General features: G+C 32.5%; 1 protein-coding gene across 2 annotated transcripts in view; it reads right to left on the bottom strand.

The window, feature by feature from the left end:
* Positions 1-5486: 5486 nt before the first annotated feature.
* LOC147079929 (WD repeat-containing protein 47) overlaps positions 5487-18325 on the bottom strand; it is a 228462-nt gene continuing 215623 nt past the window's right edge. For both annotated transcript variants that reach the window (XM_085946755.1, XM_085946762.1), the window contains exons 5-10: positions 15211-15392; positions 13551-13731; positions 12247-12390; positions 10145-10300; positions 8924-9143; positions 5487-7636 (exon numbers count right to left, since the gene is read on the bottom strand). In XM_085946755.1, the coding sequence (XP_085802881.1) occupies positions 7491-7636; positions 8924-9143; positions 10145-10300; positions 12247-12390; positions 13551-13731; positions 15211-15392 (1029 nt within the window). In that variant the 3' untranslated portion in view covers positions 5487-7490. The remainder of the gene's footprint in view (positions 7637-8923; positions 9144-10144; positions 10301-12246; positions 12391-13550; positions 13732-15210; positions 15393-18325) is intronic.

Below are 18325 nucleotides of genomic sequence, written 5' to 3' on the forward strand. Positions count from 1 at the left end.
TAAAATTTTTTTTAAAACTGTTGTGTTGATCATTTAAAAATATTTCGACCCTAAGCAATAAAATCCGATCAGACAGGATTGCATTATGTTTATGACACTAGTTAAGTGTCTAAGTGACTACCTAATTGGTGTTTTGCCGACAATATTGAAAAAGTATCCACACATATCGTTGAAATAAGTAAAAAATCCAAGGTTTGTGAAGTCAGTAGGTACCTACCAGGGTTCATTACAATAAACAACTTCTTTTGTAGTTATGAATGCCATGCTTGTTCCGGGGATTTTTACGATGGTTTTCAGATTTTTTTATTTTCGACTTTTTGTGTTATGTGACTGCTCATTTAAAAATATCTATTCTCTGATATAACGAGTAACGCTTATAACGAGCAAATTCAATCGGTCCCATCTTTCTCGTAATAACTAAGTTCGACTGTATGTTTGAAACCAAATAAAGAGTAAGCTCTGTCTAAAAAGGTTTTATATGTTCTTGGCAGAAAGGAACCTTGTTTTTTCCCCCATTGTATCTAGTCTTCTTCATGTAATTTTTCTCATAGCAACTTGATGCAAAATTTATAGTGAATTTCCCAGGGCAATACCTTCATCATCAAACTTAAAATCAAATGGTACTTTCAATACAATATGGCATCGCTTTATAGGTGGTGGAGTGGTTGAACTTGGAAGTCCACGATTTCTTCTCAGTATGTGCTTGACCTTGGTAAATAAGAAACGTGGCCACTTTACTTCGGAATTCCAACAAATATTTCTTACATCATGGTATGCAAAGTGCCATAACCCATAACAGACAAGCATTTGAAAAAGTGGTATTTAGCCACATCTTTAGGCAAAGTGCCGCCCTTATGCAGACTTAGAATGTAAACCCTTTCATTTTTAGTTTCAAGTAACTGTAAGCAAATATTTTATTAGTCATATACTGAGGATTAGAACATATTATCCACAAAACATATTCTTAATCAGCGGTGTTTTTAGGAACATGGAGGTCAGGTTTGGAGGGCCCTTAGTGATTTTTTTTCCTATGCAATAAACCGCCATTGGGTATTACAATATAAAAGAGGAATAATAGGATAGGTTACCGGGATTTTTAATGTTATTTTTTAAACTAAGATGTCAGCACTTTCTAACCAATCGACCGCATCATCTGGTTCATGGAAAACCGCCACTGCTCCGATAAGTTGTAACATTCATGTTTGTTCCTTTATTTGCCGCCCCTAAGGAACGCATGACCTGCCTACCTCCACGGGACGTGACTGTATTTAGCATATTATGATACAAAATTTGCAAGTACCTACCATCATCATAGACCAGGGGTCGGCACCATGCCTAAATATTAGGAGTATTTTTAACGCCCCGTCTTCAAACAGACCAATCTACAAAGGAAATAATAGTCACTCTGGTGACCACACGAAATTAAACAATATGACACAATAATATCTTACTTACATAATTTGCGATCCCGATTTTTCGAACAATCTAACAAGAGTCTAACCACTCTAACCCCACACCTATTTCATTCACTGCCATTACTTCTTAAAGATGCACTTAACTAATTTTTCACACATTAACATGAGGTATACAAAGTCCAGTTTATTGTCCTAAACGACCTAAACCTAACCTAAAGTTTCAAATTGTACTGGAATGTTTGTTGTGCCTATGCGTAAATTTGATCGTATTCTGGGTGCCTTTTTGTGTAATGATTTATTGAAATTAAAATTTAATTAAAATTAAAATTTTATGAAATGTTAAGGTTATTTGGGAACATACTACTGCACCAGTGGTACGAAATATTTTTATATCTATTTAGTTTTATTATTGTGTAATATAACCCGATTGATATATGTTTTGTGACTGGGTTGGTTTAGAAATGATAACTATTGTATTTTTTTTTGTGGTGGTATATTAGATTTATGGCCAAAATCTTGATCCAAAAACACTTCAGAAAATACTTCTTCGATTTCAGGAATGAAAATAAATGAAAAATAAATTACAATAGAAATCAGTAATTATTTTCACAATAATATGTTATGGGGAGCATGCGCTGTTAGCTAACGCAATTGAATGCAATTAAAATAATATTTTGATGTAACCAATTGTTTCCAATAGCTGGTAAAAATCAAAACTCCGTGCGCGGATAGTGCATTTCGCTTGCTCGCGCGATTGCCTGTATGATAGAGCGAGAAAGAGATATGTCAATTATTTTTAATAGTAGATGGAGCGCAGCATATCTAATTGCCTCATTATTTATTCAAAGCGATAAATTAATTACACAATGTGTTTTCATAATATTCCGTTTGCAGAATCAATTAGAGTGGTAAGGTGTCTAAAAATAATACAATAATTTCATTTATCGACAATGATTGGTAGCAATCCTCGCCTGGATTTTGAAAAACATTGTAGCACCCAATAATAATAAATAATAAATGAAAACAGACTTAAAAAACTAACCATACCGTTTTTAAGAAATATTTGATGTAAAGACTAATTAATTAAAGATAGTATTTGTGAAGGAATAGTAAAACTATCCACTGTAGTGCTTTAATTTATATTTATTTCTGAAAAATGGAAATTAGTTATAATGTAAAAGGATTAATAAGCAAAGTAAATAATGACATCATACATTAATAAACGTCAATTAAACGCTAACGCAAAACACAGATAGTTATTAATAACAAAACTTAATCATAAATTAAAATAATCCTGAAACACATAATGCATAATATCTGTTGAGCAACAAATATAAAGATAAATACAGTATGTTGCAACCATGTTGAACATCACATGTTAATTAAATCAAGTACACATAACAGTCTGAACAGACTGAATTATATTTGAATACTGCAGTACATATTACAACAACAGCGCTATTTTTAATGGAGTAGTAACTATTTCTATTTTTAAATGCTCACATGCAAGTGATGTATTTAAATGAAATGCTATATTGTTTTCTGAAAACTTATTCACTGACGCGCTAAAACAAAAAATGGTATATGTAATTAGAAATGTTTACTTAATAGACTCAACAAGTTGGGTTAAAAACGATTTTTTTTTCGCAAAGCGCATTACACACAGAAAAATAATTGATATAATTAAAATCAGGAGATAGTTTTAAAATTTGGTCAAATCCACACTTTGACAAAGTGAAAGTACAATATTTTCATTCCTCTTTCCTAAACAGTTGTGTTTACTAGCAACAAAAAAGAGATGTCATCTTTCTGATCACCTTCATGAAGTATGGCTTTCGGCAAGATGGTGTCTGCCTTTATGATTACATGATTGGTTTAAATATATTTGACGATGTTTGAAAATAAGCCTGCTGGAATTGACCATTATTGAAAATTAGTCCCAAATTTAGAGGTTTTGTAAACGATTTGATGTTGAATTTGACGAGTTCTGAAAATCACATAATATCAGGTACTGTCAAGTTAGTGATCTAGCATTGCCAATTTAAAAAAAAATTTTGGAGTTGACCACTTTTGAAAATTACATCCTGAAACATATTCCGTACATGGAAAACAATGTGAACACTAAAAAATAAAAAAAGAATTATATCTGCGATTCTTCTATAAATATTAACCAGTTGCGCAATGGTTAAACAAGAGAGATAGTTTTAATTATAAAATTAATATTACGAAAACAAAAATATATTTCCTTTCTACAGCAATTTTATAAATACCGATGCAAACAGCAACCCTTCACCCGAACACGAACAGTAATGCCTTGAGCTTTGAATATTGTTTTGCTTGAAGAAATTTATAATAAGTGTTAATTGTAGGTACTCATGGTCATATCTGGCATGACAACATTAAAATTTTTTTCGGTGTTTACTTTTATTAAGGACAGTAAATTGACAAATAATGTAAATCATTAAAATCATTTTCCAGGGTTTGGAAATATACACTTCAAAAAAATGACGCAATTTATTTCATCTCTGAAACGGGTGAGAAAGTACCAATACCAATAATATTTCCTTTTAAATATAAAATTAAATATTTTTTTATTATTTTCATAAGGATTTTGTACAGGGTTGTGTAGGAGTTATCATAAGCTTACAAAATAAATTATTTGAAACACCAGATGAATTTGATAAATAATAATTTAATTTCAAGTATACAAATTTGCATACTCATAAGTGAGAGGGTAAACGATATTATTTTGTCTATTTCATTGAATATCAAATTATTATATTCAAGATAACAGACTATGTTAAGAATAAAAAAAATATTATACAATATAACATTTATAAGCTTAAGTCAGCCCCTATTATGAAACATTTAATTCAATAATACTTGTGTTTTATACTGCTTTTATTTTAAAAAAATATGGTGGTAAAATCACAAAAATAGTGACTTCTTAGAGTTAGGAAAAATTACATAACTTATAAGGGAAAAAAATACTTTTATAAAAATGCTTTGGGAAGGTTATTAAGAATATTTCATTAGTTTTAGAAGTGTCAAATTACTTACTTAAAAGATATTCACTCTGCTCATCTGCGAGTCTATAATACCTACTAAATGAAAATGAGATTCTCTTAAGACACTTTTCTTAAATTAAAGTGTATGAATTGTGAATTGTGAGGGTTAAATAATGAATTATTACTTATTAGGTACGTTTTTGTTCACTTTTTAGTGCAAATTCAATTAATAATCAAAATGAAAGTTACTGGATGTAAAACATTATATATAGCACCTATAGTTTTCTTGTTATATAAATAATTCACTTTACATGAATGTTAGTAGAATTTGTTACATTATTAATAATCAACTGGATTAGAGGTATGGCACAAATTGTGAAGGTACTTCTGCATAAGTATTTCATTCAGATGGGCATATAATGAAAAATATGAAAGGAAAAAAGGATATTAGTGAAATAATATCAGGACAACCTTGCAAACTGATTGCGGTAATAAATATACTAACCCCCCCTCTGCAAAATCCCTAAATTATGCAACTCCTCCCGAAATACAAATAATCGGAATAGTTTTTTTTAAATTTAGACCAATGAATTTAATTATTTTTAAAGATTTACCAACCATTTTACCACACAAGCATGTGCGTCGGTACATGTTTTATATATGGAAGAATTTCCATTTGCATACAGTTTCATGGCAGTTTTTGATTGGATGGGAGAATATCTTTTGTGGAGATATTAAAAACATAGGTACCCACATAAAAAGGAGGCAGCGTAAATATGGTGAAACTCAGTGACAATATGGGTCAATGGATACAGACTAGTCTTTCAAACGCAATAACCATAAATTCAGGTACCGCATTATACCAAAATAGAATATATTTCAAATATAGTTATTTTACTGGAACACATGACAATGTTTTAAAAGTTTTTTTTGTCTATCAAGAAAAGTTTCACATTACTTTTAGAAACTAAAAACAAGCTTACAAAAGTACCCTCCAAATGTAAATAAGAAAAACAGAAAGAAGCCTTCACAATTATACCAATCGAAAAATAAAAATTAACTATCGTAAACAATCTATATTTTACACATTACATTAACAAGCACAATATTTAACAAAGTAGGTTCGAGAAAATTTTCGTTGAAATGTGAACACAGAATTCAAAATATTTATACATGAAATAAATATACAATACACTCTCAGTAATCCGCCGCTCCATTATCCGACAACTACTATAATTCGCAGTTATTTTTACAAGTTGAAAGCACAGAATGAAGCTCTATAATTCGCCGGTATTCGATTGTCAATTATATTATAAGTATTCAATTAGTAGTAACAATTATAAGTGAAACAGTAATTTTCTAGTACAAATTTCTCAAAAAAACAATTTTCACGAAATACCTGTAATAATTTTTACCATATTTTGTATGTATGCACTATAATCCGCCGCTTTCACTAATTGGACACTTGTCTACTTTTTGGAGTGGCGAATTACTGAGAGAGTACTGTACTACATGGGTATATAATTGAAATCTTTTAAAAATTGTTAGATAACACAAAACAGATGAATAATTTAAGTATAATATCATCTGATACAAAAAATACAAAATTTGTGGTTTATGTCCATACATTTATTTTAAGTTTTAAATCAAATTTATGAAGTATTAGAAAAAATAACTTATAAATAATAAACTGTTCAGTCAGCCTTCACAATGAATGCATCTCAATACTATTTATTCATCAATAATACAATATGTTGTAGGATTTCAAGACGCCGTAGAACAAAAATAGACCCTTTGGACAAAAAAAAGAGGAAATGAAACTAAACGGGGATATCCCTTCATATTCAGCTTGATTTGCCTCTTTTCCTTTTATGGCCCTTTCTGGTTTATCACAGCAGTAGGTGTTCTTGAGCGCCCATTTAATCTTACGCTAGCCATTTGTTACAGTACACTCATTAAAAATAAATACATTTAGCTATCTAGACGACACATTTTTCACAAAAATCATGCGATAATAGTTTGCATTTACAGTTTACCAACAGAAGAATCATTTTAAACATGTTCCCATAACAATATTTTTTCCATGTAGGCACAAAAGCTTATATTACTGTGACAACTTTGCAAAGGTTCCATTTTTCTAATCAAACTCGTGAGTATCAATTCATTCATCAGATACATTATTTCACTTGATATAGATACACAATAAGTTAAAGTGTCACATGTTACACACAATATTATTAATTCTATGTAGGTACATAAACATAAAATGTCACATTTGATGCATAATTATTATTGAAAACATCAATTTAATTCAAACAATAGAATGGAACTTTCCAAAGTAGTCATAGACAATACCTAAATTTAATAAGAGAATTTCGCAGTGAAAAACCAGAATATTATGCTTTTAGAATATTAAAATTAACATATTATATTTTGTTATTTTATGAAAACACCGAAAATAACGGTTCATTGTTACGATAATTCGATATGCTTCAATCGATTGTTTTAACAGTACAATATAATATTATTTTAATCAAGGAATATCCATAGTATAGAAATCTTACATATTTATTGAACACCAATTTTCATCACACATTTATTCCATAATTTTACTTAAAGCGGAAAATAAATAATTATTAATCGCACTGTGATTCGAAAGATTACATAATACAAAAATAAAATATTGGGAAATTTAATCAAAAAAATTATACTTGCTTTCAAGCACCGCAGGAGAATTTTGACTTTTCACATCAAAAGCCAATTCACATCCCTCCGTGATCACAAATAAACTATCTCATCAAAAATGATCAGCTTAACACATTGTGAAAGAAAACAATAAAATACTTTTTAACATACTAATTTCCATAATTGAATACAAACAACCGTTTTTTCCATTTTTTTAATACATTCGGTTTTTGATGAAACTACTGTACTGAAGTAGTTTTAGAGAAACCTTCATAAGAATCAGGTGTGTGGATTGAGTACGCACATAATAATGCGATAATATGAAAGATTTTTATGAACCAACAAGAATTCCTCGTAAAAGAAATGAAATTAGGCCAAGCGTTCAGACGGGCGGCAATGCCCAGAGAGTTGCGGTTTTGTCTGCAGATGTTGAGAGGAAAGAGAAGTCTTTCGGATGCCAGCGCCCTGAAATCACTTTGTCGGTGTGCGTTGCTACTACTACGCTTGGCAGAGGGGCTGTTAAGTCACCTGGAAACATTTTAACACATCACACCATTAATTAATATAAACATAATCCCAATAAATGATTGTAAAAAGAGTGTGAATTGTTCAGCATTAAGAAGAAACACGATTGAAACACAAAAAAATCGCATCGCTTCAAGATACTGCCAACACTTTTTATAATGAATATATTATGAATAAAATATGATCCTCTCATATTGTAAATTATAGATATATTTATGCGAATGTTAAATATTTTCTTTTTAATATGTTTATTTATCCAATATTTAGAAGTTATTTCTCTCTATTACTCATCTCAAACAAAATATCAAAAGTTCGAGAAGAAGAAGAATAAGCAAGAATCATTCGTATTTTAAATTCCATAAAACAATTCCGCTAAAATGTAACCTCATTTTGTAGATGTCTTTTATGTAGTCTTTCACTTTACTCTTTTCACGTAGTATGATGTAGCCTTTCACTTTCACAGCTGCAGAATGTATGCACGAATCACCTCGTGTTTAGCATAATCTTAGGTAACATTACTTGTCCTTGGTCCTTGTTTTATCTAGAGGCTTAAATTCCTTGAGTGTATAACAGTGGCGAAGGGTGGAGGTAGGCTGTTAAGATTCGACACAAATACCACATACTAAACTTTGTCAGTCATACTTATTAGTTTTCATTACACTAATAATACAATTTGCAGATGGTGCTGGTTAGTTTTTAAAATTTCTAACCAAATTGTCTAAACCAAACTTTAATAATTTAAGTATGCTATGGGCGATCGGACAAAAATTGTGCACACCTTTTCAGTCCTACTTATTTGTTTTAATCGAATTAAGAATACATACTAAATATGGCGGTTAGTTAGTTTTTTTTAATTCATTAACCCCTACCTAAGCCAAGCTATGATCAATAAAAAATATTATTCTATCTATAAAATATCGAAAATTATGTATCATTTAATGGTATAATTTTAGATATTTTATAGATAGACGACTATTTTTTTACTATTATCTATTATGTCTTGGTTTTCGCAGTGTTCAATTGAATTAAAAAAAACTAACCAACACCATCTGTAAATTGTAGACTTAGTTCAATGAAAACAAATACGTTTGACTGACAAAAGTTTATTGTGCACAACGTATGTCGGATCTTAACAGCCTACCTCCACCCTTCGCCACTGGTGTATGCTTATAAGTTCTAAGAACAAACTTGTAAGCCTATTATAGCTTAGTACCAGGCGATCCATAGTGCCTCCAATTCATAGTCAAACATCCCAAGTGTAGGAGTTTTAGAAGTTGAATAATACTATACCTTGCAGATCTGTCAAAACTAGTTTACTATCGTAACCGGCGGTGAGCAGGTAGTAGGCGGCAGGAGAGAATCTGACAGAACGAACATCCTGGGTGTGAGGGCGGAAAGTCTGGACCGTCCGGCCGCCGCGGACATCGTAAAGACAACACGATGCGTCTTCATGGCCGGAAACTAGCAACCGGCCAGATGGTTCTACGCTAACACTTCCCACGGGAGAGCCCTAAAAATTTTTTATCTATTAGATACCAGTTTGCATCTTACAAAATCGTGGGTCTCGGGTTCGAATTGTTGTTTTTCAATGTCTATCTGGACCCAGAGCATGGACCCAATTGATTGAGCAAGTGACTAAGATCCATTTCTCGTAAAAAAAATCTGTGAAGAAATCTTTTTATGAGACGGTTAACATATACATCAGATTGTAGAGCTAATGGAAAAAAAAGTTTATTTTCTTATGTAACTACAGTATACTAAGTAATCCGCCGCTCGATTATCCGACAACCACTATAATCCGCCGTTATTTTTAGTAATTGAATACACAAAATCAAGCTCTATAATTTGCCGGTATTCGATTGTCAAATTCAGTAGTTCGCCGCGTACAAGTATACAACGCAGTTGAGACGGGTTTATTTTGGAAACTTCTCCTTTTTAAAACAACGTTCATCGCGAAGAAATGTACCAGGGAGGAAAGTGCCCAAGTACCGCATCACAATTATGCTGTGCTCCAATGCAACCGGGACACACAAACTGAAGCTTTTTGCCATTCAAGAATATCTGCCTCACTGAACAAACTGGTTGTGTCAAGTAATTTACTGTTTAATATTAAGTTAATAAACTTAGTTTATAAATAAAACCGTAATTTGTTAGTACAAATTTCTCAAAAAAAAAAAACTATTTTTACGATATACCTGTTTTAATTTTTATAATATTTTGTATGTACCTATGCACCTTTATAATCTGCCACTTTCACTAATTGGACACTTGTCAGGTTTTTGGGGTGGCGGATTACTGAGAGAGTACATACTTAATTGGTTATTCAACAAAATATATTATTGTACCATATCTTTTGCATATCTTTTTATAATTTCTTCATGTGTTGATGAAATCCTTATTAATTTATACCAGTGAGTCTTTGGTGTAACATCTTTGGCTGTAACTTATCTGTTGATATTTAAATATTAATAAATGAGTGCTAAATGGAATAAAATAGTTCTTGTAACAAACCCTAGTTCCGGGTACGGTGGGTGGTGTAACAACGTTGATACAGCCGCGAGTTCGCAAATCCCAGAATCTCACCGTTCTATCTTGTGAACCGCTCACAAATAGAGCCCCGCCCCAATTGTAAAGGGACAGAACATGTCCAGAATGACCACTGAGTGCCTGAAAAAGACAGAGTTATTTCTTCGACATCATGATATACTTTTTGATTTAAAAAATAAGATATTGTTCTCATGCAAGAAAACAAAAACAGTAAGCAGGTAAGTATGTATAATATATATTTTAAAGTAGAGAGACCATCAAGACGACATTGGAAAAATTAACTACATATATGTTTGTCCTACTGAGTCTACCACACAACAGATTAATAACAAAACCAGTCGCCATCGACCAAGATTTTGAAGGCAGTTTTGGTTTATGATTCAACGATGGTCATGTCATAAAAGACAAGATATACAAAGCCCACTGAATACCTTCAAATATTAACAATATTGAATGCGTGTTTTGTTTACATGAAAAACCAAATGCAGGAAGTTTAACCCTTTCCCGGCGACCGTATTCCAGTAGGATACAGCTAGTACGTAACACATGGGCGACCGTATAGCAGTCAGATACGCAAACCTTGACCTGTGGATAACGCAAGAAATATTTTTCATGCGGCATTGAGAATTTTATTAAAAAATAGCCCGATCCATCCGCCTACTTCCACCTATATAACTTTGTCAAAAATATGTTGTTTTAATTTCATAAACATCGATCTTTCGAACCCTCTCGATCTATTGAGATTCGCCGGTACGATTGCATCAGTTCAAATCTACGCGGTATTTTTTAGCGCCTGCGCACTAGGTATACAAAATATTTTCATTCGAGTTTGAGTGTGCGCCGAGTGATTTATCGTGTCAAGTTGAATATTCACCGCGATCTTTACAACACCATGTTTGCGGGAATAAAATACAACCAAAAAAACGAACCTGTGTCGTCAAAATATTTATAAATATGTACTTGAACTTGTGTTCTGGATTATGTCATTTATTTTTATTACTCATGGTCATGTCGTCATGTGTCACCCCAATTGTTTGAAAGTCATAAATCGAGCTCATTATTGAAAGTCGTAAATATGTCGTAAAGATACGTCCACACGGAATGAAAAAATATAATATATTATTATATTTTAGTTAGGACGATTGCGAGTTTTACCAATAAATTACAGGAAGGAATATATAAAACGTAAAAATAAACGTAAGTATAAAAAAAAACACACGGGTATACAACATAATATAAAATGTAAATCATGGAATATTGACTTTTCAACTGTATTACATATTATCTTTGTATGCAATTTAATGTTTATGAAATTTTAAAACCTCACGCAATAAATGTTTTTATAGCACTTTTACAAGCACGCAGCAGATTTTACAAAATAAATATTGTTTTTTTTTATAAAACATAAAACGACAATCACTAACATAACACAATGCTCAATAAAACTGAAAAGTTTAATCTAGTAAAAATCCAAATTACACTAAAAAAAGAACATAAGAAATTATTACAATATTTCCACCACTGTGGACTCAACTTTACGCGACCCATAAAACTTGTAATAATATGCGACACAATAAAAGCTATTATTTTCAATATTTTTAACGGCATTTTTAAGTGTTTCTAACATGACTAAAATAAAATTAGTGTCAGTGATTTATTTCTTTTCATAGGCGCACAATCTCAATGACGCGTTTTTACGTCACAAACATGGCTGCGTATTTTTTCGGTACAAGGGACTATGGACGATTTTATTCAAGCATTCACAGCTAAATTCAACAATCGATTCTATTTTTTAGTGTGGCACTTCGAACCTTATGTATCTAGGCATGATAACAGTAATACCAGCTATTTTTAATTGCCGTATTTATCATAATATAGCGAAGCATAGCATTTAGAAAAATGATACCGCAGAGAGAGCCCCTTTCATATTGAAACTGACGCGGCGGCCGGGTTAAAGTCTATGTTTGGTTTAATATTGCACACATTTACACTGCCATAATAGAAGGTTTTTAGTCCTCTGTCCTTCTCTTCCACTGTATTAATAGTATAACGGTATATTTTTTTACCTGGAATGGGTTTCCAGTGGCACAATCAGTGACGTAAATTTTACAATCTCCTGCTCCGGCACTAATCAGCAGACTTGATTTGTTGCTGGTATCTTCGATGAAGCACAAGTCTCGGATAGTGCCGTCATGCATAGTCAACTCCACCTATTAATAACAAGGTTTACATAGACTGTATTGATTCTGCTGACTTATTATAATTGGTATAAAAGCAATTATAGAACGATGAAGACATTTAATTAAGGATATTTACCTACCATAATGAAATGAGAAATTTCAACTGTCTTTACAACATTTGATAGCAATTACAAATTTAAACTGATTATTGAAAAAATTATATTCAAGTTGACAGCATGTTATACATAATTTATGATTAAAAAGAGTAAATAGCGGCCTGGTGTATAGATCCACCAGTATAAGTTATCCGCTGAGTGAGGGCGCCACATGCTAACATTTGACATATCATTTCATATTTTTTATATCGAGATGAGCTTAGTTCTAAATTTGAACACCTGACGATTTATGATGGTATATCTATAGACACCTTGCTTTAGTTACTTACTATTATTTCCATTGTAGTTTATGTAAATCAGGGGTGCCCAACCCAAATCGTTTGGTGGGTCAAACGCAATATTGCTGAGCTACGGTGGGCCACACATATTAAAAAAAACAACAAAGAACTAATTCAAAATATTTTATTACCTTATAATTAATGTGACACTTGTTTTTGTATATTGTTTGATATCTTTTTCATATAGACTGGTAATTTAGCCTTTAGTTCTAAAAGCTCTATTTGTAAATTTGAAGGCGCTGATTCCACCTCCATGTTAAATGGAGTTAAGAATATTTTGAACATTTCCTCATACTTTTGGATAAATGCGAATCTGGTATCAAATTCTTTAATTCATTGAGTGACTTCTTTAGAATATTTCAAAAAATCTTTACGGTCACTATTAAGTACGGAGTGTGTGGAGCCGGCATAAGCATAAAACAGGTACTAGCACGTAGCATAACAAGAAAGATCTAATTTCACATAATATAACATAAATGTGGTAAATTTACAAGAAATTTTTTTTATTGTATGAATACCAAAATGCAAAATATTGAACACCGAAAACTTCAATTGGGCCTTGGGTCGCAAAAGTCTTTATTTGGGCCGCGGGTTGGGCATGCCTGATCTAAATCAAACTGCATAAAATTTATCGTCATATTCACTTTCATATAATAAAAGCTCCATTTCCACATAAGAATGTTTTCTTTGACATTTTTCTAATATGCAATTTTTGCTTTTTTTATATAATACATACCTCTTCCTGTCCTTCTAAATTCGATGTGTCATTGTTGAATCTCATTAGCTTCACTGTCTTGTCGTTGGATCCCGTGGCGAGGAGGTCCCCAGCTGGACTCCATGAAAGACAGTAAAGCGATCCTTTGTGGTGCTTGGTCCTTTTGAACACAACAGTCGGCTGATATGTTTTGTGGTCTTCCCTAAAAAGAAATGGAGGAAACCTTTTAAATTTAATTATTATTGTGTCCCAATATAGGGGATGAGACTTTACAGTACCTAGCTGTGGCTCCTCGCTCGCACAATTGTAAGAGCATATTATCATACTCCATCCTTGACCAGATCTAAGACAAAAAAATCAGGAGGGAAGACATAAATGCCTTCAATGGATTCTACCACATATGGGAATTGAAGGAAATGAAAAGCGGATGATCTGGAAAAATAAAGAGCCAACCAGACTCACAATATCAATGGAACACTTACACTGGAATGGGTCCATTTAGAAAATGAGCCAAAACATGTGAATAGATTCCCACCACATGGCATCTCTAGATACGGGGAAATGAGCTCAAGTTGACATTGAGATTATAACAGTAACGTCTCGTGGGAGTAGGCAGATTAAGCATCGCGTGAGGGCGGCAGTTACCCAAAGGGCGGCAAATTGAGGAGAATCATAGAATATATATAAATAGCTACCTAAACTTAGTAATAACGGAAATATCTTTCCATTAAAGAAATCAGCTCACTGGTTTGAAACAAAATGTATTAATTAAGACAATTAAGTACCTACTATAAAAGTTTAAACAGGACTTTTAATAGTAATGTCTCCATACAACACATAGATAGATATTGGAGTCAAGGAAGATAAAAAATCGGTGTGTGTACTTATGTACGCGCGTTAGAAGTTATACTTCTTTGGCGTAACAAAACAAAAACAAAACTTGTGATAAACTAGATTCTTTGACTAGCTCTTAATTATCTTGTTAAATTACACACTCAAGAAAAAGAACCGCTTATTGGAACGCCGTTGGTTTATTTCTATACTCTTTAACTTATATTACTAAATTATATAATGGTTTCTCGTTGTTTTTATTTTTAAAGTACCAACTGTCACTCTAACGTTTAATAGTTTGTTTATGTAAGGAATTGCAAATGGCCGACAATAATAAATTCGCTGTCTAGGCAACGGAAAAATTCTAAACTATAATATTATACTGTATAATCGTCACGATTGTAGTATCATACTGTGGCGTAAAGGTAGTGCGTAGTGCTTGTATAATTAAAGAAAATAAAGTGGTCTGCGCAGACCACTTGCCAAATTAAAAGTACCGTGTTCTTATTATACTTTCTGCCTAATATTATGTGATATCAAAACCCACACACATGTCTCTCTCATCACCTAAGTACCAGGACTTCACTCATCATATCGCAGCGAGTTCCCTCAAGGTATTAATAGGTACATACATATTATTAAATTAACACACTTTAATATGTAAATCTCATTCTTCGTTTTCTGTGTCGGTAGATATGCCTAGTAGCGCTGCACTCTCCTCTCAATTTATAATATATATGTCCTAATGTAATTAATAAATAATTTCATGATTCGGAATTCACGAAATGTCTATAATAACTGTTAAACTCTGTCTTAATATAGGTAATTATATCACATAATGTGTGAGTACCTGAGATGTGAGGTGTCTGGATACGCGCATATCCTGAGAGTTTTTGAGTTGGATCCCACGGCGTACAGGTTACCGGAGGGATGAAACTCTGCGCAGCGTACAGCCTGGACGTCCTCCAAAGCTGTGACGGCGACGAACCTCGGTCGAGCTGCTGAATCTGCCTCACTTCCACGACCCACAGGCTGAAAAGAGATTAATAAAATATTACGACGTTATTACTTAGTTGCCCTAACCCAGAGGTGGCGAACCTATGGCACGCGAATGTTTTATTTTGAAGAGAGAAAATATACCTATAATAATAATAATAAATGGCAGATTCCATTGTATAAAAAATAGCAGGTAAATACTCTTCAAGAATAAGCATTACGTTTAATGTAAATATATTATAATTAAACAGGTCGGCTATATGCGTCACATATATGTCGCGAACCTCTGAATTTGATCGATTTACAATGCTTGAGACCACTGTAGTGAGAGAATGCCTCATCTGATTGGAGAAATTCTGCTGTCAATTTGTGCGCAAAGAACCATATGCACTAAATGTGCAGTAACAAACAATTTCATTTCTACGCACAAAAATGGCTGTACAGAGTAAGAAACAAAAACTTGGTGGAGCTTGTAGTAGTAATACTGACAGACAGCATCAAAATTGGTGGACCGAAATGTATGGCTTAACTATAAAAGTGCGAAAGCTATATGTGTGCTATGTTCTATGAGAGATATCTAAAATATATTTATTTTTAACCATTTTTTCTTCATGGAAAACTGCTCGGCACGTCAGACAGTTGAAAAATGATATTTGGGAAATTTTGGCACGCATACGTAAAAAGGTTCGCCAGCCCTGCTCTAACCCAATAGGAAGCCAATGTTTCGTTAAAAATTATGCATGGAAATTCGCGGTCCATGAATAATTAATTATAGGACCTATGATCCAGATATCCCTCTAAATAGCCACAGACAGATCATCGAGGGTGTCAACATTATTAACCGCCGTATGCATGAGATTCCAAAATACGTTCAAGCTAAATAATACCCGATTTCCGCTATTTAGGTTGATCTTCTGTTTGTGACGTAAGCATCTGACGTCACACGTAATCATTGATTATTCAAAATGGCTGATTTATATGTCACTTTCAAATGTCATTTTAATAATGCATTCATTACAACAAACGTTTGCTTGAGGGCCTCGTTAATTTTGTGAACTCTGTAAAACATTTGCGAACTTTAAAACAGTACATACTCGTGTTGTTTACAAAATACGTACAATTTTGATCCATAGTCTTGAATCTAGATAATATAATGCTCTCGTATTTCGATTATTCACTAATTATGTCATAAAAACGCAGTATTTCCCATGGATAGATAAGATGGATTTACATAAGATTACGATAAAATACCTACAGCCGCAAGAATACTGCTGTATCTGGCATTAAAATTGTATGCAATTGGAAGCATTTTGCATTCATTCAAAATATGATAGTTAATTGTAAGATAACTGTAATAAACAAGGCAAAAGTCTCAAACGCACTGGTAACTTTAAGATTGTCATACGGTAGTTGGTAGGAATGTCACGGCTGTATTTCGATAAAATTAAATGGATTCTGACGGTGTTGGCTAGACGAAAGCAAGCGGTCTACGAACGACGCCTCTAAGGTTTGGGAAAGATGAAGAATTATCACTACTGATTATTAGAACTGAAACAAACTCGCTAAGCTGGTCACCACTGGAGAGGCACGAAGAGAAAACGGGGTCCAAAATGTTGAAGATAAAAAAATAAAGTTCTTTCATAAAAGGAGAAAGCAACCTGTGTTTTTCATTGTGCAATTCAATTGGTTTCGAGCTTTAACTTAACATTTTATTAACTTATGAACGTAATAAAATTATTACAATAAACTATTAACTCAGTAAGACATTTTAATAACAACCATTGATCGCTACCAAAGTCAGTGTTGAATATGAAACTTTCACAAATATATATTTTTTTAATTAACAAAGCTAATGGAAAGTTACGATTTCAACTAGATAGTAATTACCACAGTAATATTGTAAAGAATTTATTATCGAGTGTACAAAATGACTATTGCATAAGATGTGTATTAATAGTCGCAGTCGGTCGGGACGAAAAATCTAGGTGATGATTAATTATGATTTCGGCAAAGAATAATATTATTATCCATTCGTCTTCCTCTTCTAGTCGGTTGGCAATTTAATGATTCTTATTTTGAATCTAAGATTGACGGAATTATGCCGTGTGAATGATTTATTTAACAGCGACTGGTAAAAGAAAAATAATTGTTTGGTGCGGCTGCGAAAAAATGGTGAATAAATACCATTCGCCATTATATTTGACTGCAATTTTATTATGATTAAAAAATGAGAATTTGAATGACAGCGTGATCGCAAATGTTGGTAACAGCTGATATATCGTAGCTTTAAACAGCGATATAGATACGCCAACTGACAATACAACAATTAACTAATACTCTCGACGGACGGTAGGTGCATACATGAATTTAAATTAGAATTGATTTAAGTTTTGTTCTATTTCATTTGAGTCGTTTTTTGCGACACGGATTTAGCCTTTCGGCATCTTCAGGCACTATGCGCACTCACCAATGGTAAATAAACATAATTTGCACAGAATTTCAAACAAAAATTGGCTTCAAGGAAAAAATAACCTCCACCAGACAACATAAATTGTTCGTTTTAACTCTAGTTTACTTTTTCCATTGTATATACATGCCCATTTACATAGATTAGAGCTAGATTGCAATAAATACCTATAAGCAGACTAAAATTGGAAATAATATCAGCATTCATTTTTATCACTTTTACGTCTAATTCTATGTTATTAAGTTTTTAAATATTTTTCGTATGTTTTAGCAGGTTTTGCGAGTTATAGATCGTAAACATATTGCGTGAAATTACACATAGATTATGGAAGTATTTTTTTTTTGTAGTATTTTAGAAGTGTTTTTATACCAATAATTTTTACTTTTTCACTTTTACTTCTGTATCAACTTTCTTTACGGGACGCAAGTCCTCCATTTACTGGTTTATTTAATGTTATTTGACGTCGATAATGGTTATTGATTGGAAACCGTTACAATTAAAA

This window comes from Rhyacophila brunnea, unplaced genomic scaffold, assembly GCF_057557595.1.
Source record: "Rhyacophila brunnea isolate RB1 unplaced genomic scaffold, BYU_Rbru_1.0 scaffold_1, whole genome shotgun sequence".
NCBI lineage: Eukaryota > Metazoa > Arthropoda > Insecta > Trichoptera > Rhyacophilidae > Rhyacophila > Rhyacophila brunnea.